Genomic DNA, 5,760 nt, shown 5'->3' on the forward strand with positions numbered 1-5,760 from the left:
CAAATGTGTATATGACAAATAAACTTGGAGCTTTAAACTACATACCGCAAGGATATTATAAAAGTGTCCGCTGTGATTTTGAAACTGAAACAAATTACTTATCTCTAAATATCTTGATGTCATAAAATCCGTCCCTGAGAACCGACAGCCAGCCCTATATATTCAATTTCTGCCTTGTGACATCACACCCGTTTCCAGTAAGATTTGGTCGAGACTACCTGAACGCAAGTCTGAACATCAGCTCTACTTCCTTATTTGTTAACTGCACTGTCAGACCGTCTACGATTGTTCCGCTCCTGAGCAGACTAGTATTGACTCAGGGGGAGAGTGTTTAGTCTACAGAGGCATTAAGTCACAAGACAACTACATGCCTCGATACACTATGGACATGACACTGCAAGCAAATGTGATACCGAAAGTTGTACAAGCATAAACATTTCATGGAGCCTAAAAGCCCTTGTTGGATAATGATGGGCTTTTAAGGCTGATCGACATGAGAGGGCAATCATTCTGAAGTGGGGGAAGAGAGCATTGGAGTTGGAATACATGTTGACAAAGTTTATTAGAGTTCATACCCATTAACAAATAATTTTCTGTTAGACTGGTTGTTGTCATGCTACAAAGTCAATGGGTTTCTATACAAAGTACAAAGACAGAGAGACACATTAAAGCCAACTTTAATGCCAAGCAAGAACTGATAACAATTAGTTCAACAGCTCTCAGTTTCTTCAAGGATGAAGAATACAATGTGTTCCTTTGTTAGGGTTTTTAAAGGTCAGCTGAATAACATTCATATTTTTGAGTTTAGTGAGAAGAACCAAACTCGAGTACAGTTTGACCTAGTATTGTATGTCGGAAGAAAAACAGGTCATGATCATTCATCCTGCAAAACTTAATTAATGGATATCTGAGTAATCCGTTAAATTAGCAAAAATATGAAGGTCAATAATATAATACAAAGCAAGCATTAGGTCTTATTAGGGATGTTATTGTGACATTGTCGGGGGGAAGGGCCCGATGACTATGAAAGTCATAATCATTGCATCACTAGCCTTAAAGTAAATCATCAGGGTTTACAAGAAATACCGATCAAATGAGTAAACTACTTTGGAAGATGTGCAATATGATTTACTGGAAGCTAAAACTAAAATTGTTCTGATATGAGTTCACATGACCATATTATGTGAATGGGATCCGTTGGGAAAAGACTGCACTATAGCTACTGTATATGAGCAGACTGCACTGAGTCAAGCCTAAACACAAGGTATTTTACTATGCTTATTTGTAATAGCCTATATTAACATGTTATGATTATTTTTCATAGGCCTATTATAGTTTCCATTTTGTAGGTGGAGTCTATAAACAATTTCCTGTGAACAGGAACAATATATTTTGATCTATCTGTTTTAGAAAACTAGTATTTAAATCCACCAGCAGATTTATAACTCCTAATCCATTTCAACATCTAAACCAGGGCTGCCCAAACTCGGTCCTGGAGGGCCGGAGTTTAGCTCCAACTTGCCTCAGCACTCCTGCCTTTAAGTTTCTAGTATGCCGTAAGAGCTTGATTAGCTGGTTCAGGTGTGTTTAATTGGGGTTGGAGCTAAACTCTATAGGACACCGGCCCTCCAGGACCGAGTTTGGACACCCCTGATCTATACATTCAAAATCAGATCTTATCGTGCTAAAAACCCGCCACTCATGAATCATCACGTCTGCTGATCCCTAGTGATTGGCTAAAAGTGCGGCCGCGACGTCAACATCAGGGGCACGTTCAAGCTCAAACCGGTGCGCAACGTTTTGCTACGGTTTCCGGTTTGTAAACAGCCTGTGTCATGGGGATTTTTCAGTGTTAAAGGCATGAATGGAGTTTCAGTCCAGCAGTTGCACAAATAGTCTTTTAAAGAATTGAGTGGGATGTTATCTAGGGTGTTTTGAGAAGCGACTGGTCTCGTACACTTCAACAGTTTCCATATTTCACACGTTGTTCACTAATCCGGGGATTTTCGAAAACCTAAATCTTCCTTTTTTACCTGTGTTATAGGAGTGTCTAAAAGTCATTCATACCCATATTTGGACATGGTACCGGATGGGCGAGGTCACCTGGCTGCGTCAGAAAGCTATAGACTACCTGCTGTAGACCATTTCCATCCTTAATTTGCGGCTGTTGAGACGGTGGAAGGAATTGTTGTGTTACATTTGATAGACTTCGAAGGATTAAAACGCAGAGGGATTTTACAAGACTTTTAGCGTGTCGAATGGCGTGTGCAAGGATTGTACGATTGGGAGTTATCGTTTTTCTTTGTCAGGTAAGATTTTTTTTTTGATCGCCGAGTAACATGCCGAACACTGACACGCAGTTTCGGAAAATGAAGTCTTCGATTTGTTATGCTTCTTTCTCATTTGTTTTGTTTTGTTTTGTCAGTTATTGTCGTGTGGATATGCGGAGGCGTCGACATGCACACCTGGGTTTGAGTCGGAGTTAATCGTTTTTAAAGTGCACAGAGATCACCTTCACATGGGAAAAAGACTAGGAAGAGGTAACTGAACGTTGTTAAAAATATTTTAAGTATTAAAATATTTCTAAACCAAGCAAAGTACACTAACTCAGCCGGTTTCAAAAACGCTAACGTTATAGGCTAGTTAATTTATGTGTTCTATGCTAACTTTTACGTTAAATCTGGTCTCATCTTCAGTTTGATGTCGTGGCTCGTGCTTTGCCTATGTTGTTGAATGTAGGACATTAACTGGACCTGATAAAATTCATATTTCAATTCGTAAAACACTCTGTGCTTTAACCCTTTGTTAGCTAACGTTACACGTTCTTTAATAGATATAAGTTATTCCCTGGTTTCTGTTGCAGGTAAGTTAAATTTAACTTTAGTCTTTCCTGGTGTGGCAAAGCACACCAGCGATCGAGGAAAACTGTTGTTTTCTATTTTATTTTAGGATGAACCCACAAATTTTTAATTAAACTAATTTTAGATCTCATATATGTCTGGATGTGAGGTCGGGAGTTAAATCAAAGTCTCTGAAAATCATGTTTAAGTGCTTACTGATTCATGGTATTTCAGAGACTTTGCAGGTGTTGTGACTAATTCAGATGATTTCATCCAGTGAGTTTCTGTGGGTGTGGGACCAGAAATTTGAGACGTGGGACAAAACAGGTCCAGCAAGGGTAACTGCTATTAGCTTTAAAAAATAAAAATATTTTCAATTTTAAACGTCATGAGGGATTAATAATAGTATGTATTTAACACAATTATCACCTTCAATTTAATTTTCTAATTATTATACCAATGGCCAACAAATTTAACACTTTCGCTTTTTTTTTTTTTTTCTTTTCAATGTTTGAAATTTGCGTATTATCTGTATTTTACGGTTCTAACATTTCTATTTTAACATTTCTGTTTAATGCAATTGTTTTGCAAGTAGTGTCATGTCTTTTGTTTTTCCCCTCAGTCAGGTACTTTCCATAAGTCATGCCAGTTAAAATTGTGTATGATTTTACTTTTGAATTTTATCCTCTCATCTCACATGCTGCCATACTGATTTATCCTTTCGTACTAGACTAACTCTAAGTTTTAAAAACCTTTAAAACATTTTTTAATTATTTTTACCATTAGTGGTTCCTTATTGCAATTGATCTGTAGTTTATTTCTGTACATCTTGAAGAGAGCATCCTTTCAGTGTCCCACTAATGGTGGCTAAAGGCTGATTGGTTTCAACACTTCCTTTCAGACCACTAATGGATGTCCGCACTGCTGTTGCAAAACCTCTGTATAACGGGATAGTGTTTGTTTAAATGAATTATGCTATGTAGTTTTGGTAAAAGGATTGACAGTCAGCATTATTCTGAAGTTGAGAAATGTAGGACATAAAGCATGCCTGTTAGCTATACCTAGGGTTGGGTATCGTTTTTTTTTTTTTTTCGATTCCGGTGCCAAATCGATACTTTTAAAACCGTTCCGGTGCCTAAACGATGCCTGAACCGATACTTATTAAATAAAAATTCTCCAAAAAATTATGGATTGGCCATTAGCGTTATAAACGCTTGATGTCTGTTTCATTCATTCTGGACGCCAGAGGGCGCCCTCGCACAGAAAATCCACATATCCAGTCACAGAAGTAGCGGAACTCCTGACCCTCCAGGAAAACCCTAATATGGACAAAGACATTGCTATTATAGCTGTAACGGAGTAAACCGAACATATAAACGTTTTGAATGATAAAACGGACAATAAACACTCGACTGCAACAATATAGTTTATCTGTGTTATTCAAGCCATCTCTGGTATTTTCATAATAATTAAGTATATTTATAATCCATTGCTAATCAATGTATTCTTTTTAAAGTAGCCTATGAGTGGTGGCTCGTGGGTTTTAAAATCGAGAAGGCACACTAATTGTATTGGTCTAAGATCCCTTGCCGATTATTATTATTTGCTTAACCACTTTAAAATGGCTTTTTGGTTGCTTTTAGTCAGAAAACGTAAATAAAACGACACTCATGCAGCAAGATAATATAATTTCACTTACCTGGCCTATCACCTGAAGCAAACATCCATCCCTTCTTAAAAGTCTGTGTTAAAAGAGAGCTGCCTGTTGTGCCATTTAATTAAGCCGACTGCTGTAGCCAATATCCAGCTTAGGCATGTTTTCCCTTTTTTAAAAAAAATTTGTATATATACTGTTTGAATGACAGCTTGGTAAATCTGTTGTCGATCAAATATTCATCGCTACTCCTCATAAGTGCTTGGTACATTATCAGCGCAGCGGGAGACGTTCAAACTAATATCACGTAATTTACGTCTCTATTGATTGGTTGAGATATCAGAAAGAAATTACATCAGCAGATTCGGCACATTCGCGATAGAAAAGCAGCATTTTCCAACTTCATTAACAAGTTATGGTATTACAGCTGTGAAATTACAAACAAAAAATACACATTCTGAGACATGAACTGAAATGAATTGTGAATTTTATTAACATTAAATCGTCTTCCTCCCATTTTCACCTCAAAATTTTGGGGAAGCTGTGCATCCCCTGCCTCCCCCGACGAGCCGCCACTGTATGGAACATATTTTTTGCCTCATTCTGTGACAAGAAGCCACATCAGATGACAAAAGGAAGCATTTGACTGGTGTTGTGGAGTAAAAAGGTTATAATGTTCTCTTTTGTTAGACAACATTTTTAAAAATGTGAATACAAGGGATGATTTTTATTCAGCATTTTAATTTAAGCATGTTTAGCTTAGTTAACGGAAGGCTACCTGCTGCCATCAGAGCAAGTGTAATTACTGCATTCATGCGCTCGGATGCTCTCATTTCTCGAGTTGTACTTTAAGTCGGAATGTGAAAACAACATGGACACTCGTTACTACAACTATTTGTTGGATTTGTATTATTAGAGCTTTCCGACTTGAGTTCATGTGCATTTTTTCAGTCGGGAAATTATATTTAACGTGCTGTGATGCGGTGATGATGCTTCTTACATCCGTTTCAGAGAACCAGAGGACAAATATTTCAATCGATCGCTCAGGCATGGCATTGAAATCTGCGTTCTGATTCGGTTCTAGTACATACCGGTTACATGGGTACCGGTGCCATATTGGTACCGGGTTTCGGTACCCAACCCTAGAGATGAGACAAAACACAGATACTTGGTTCACTAGAACAAGACAATATTTTAATACTATTTATAAGAAATTTTCAATGACAAAATATTTGTCTTTTAATTACAAAAAGTAAAACAATGCAG

General features: G+C 37.5%; 1 protein-coding gene across 1 annotated transcript in view; it reads left to right on the plus strand.

Annotated features, from left to right (window-relative positions):
* Window positions 1-2,110: 2,110 nt before the first annotated feature.
* LOC107716503 (B-cadherin-like) overlaps window positions 2,111-5,760 on the plus strand; it is a 15,809-nt gene continuing 12,159 nt past the window's right edge. Inside the window, exons 1-2 of the mRNA XM_016522982.1 lie at window positions 2,111-2,309; window positions 2,426-2,540. Of these exons, the coding sequence (XP_016378468.1) occupies window positions 2,259-2,309; window positions 2,426-2,540 (166 nt within the window). The 5' untranslated portion in view covers window positions 2,111-2,258. The remainder of the gene's footprint in view (window positions 2,310-2,425; window positions 2,541-5,760) is intronic.

The sequence above is a fragment of the Sinocyclocheilus rhinocerous genome, unplaced genomic scaffold (genome assembly GCF_001515625.1).
Source record: "Sinocyclocheilus rhinocerous isolate Xijiao unplaced genomic scaffold, SAMN03320098_v1.1 scaffold1411, whole genome shotgun sequence".
Classification (NCBI taxonomy): Eukaryota; Metazoa; Chordata; class Actinopteri; order Cypriniformes; family Cyprinidae; genus Sinocyclocheilus; species Sinocyclocheilus rhinocerous.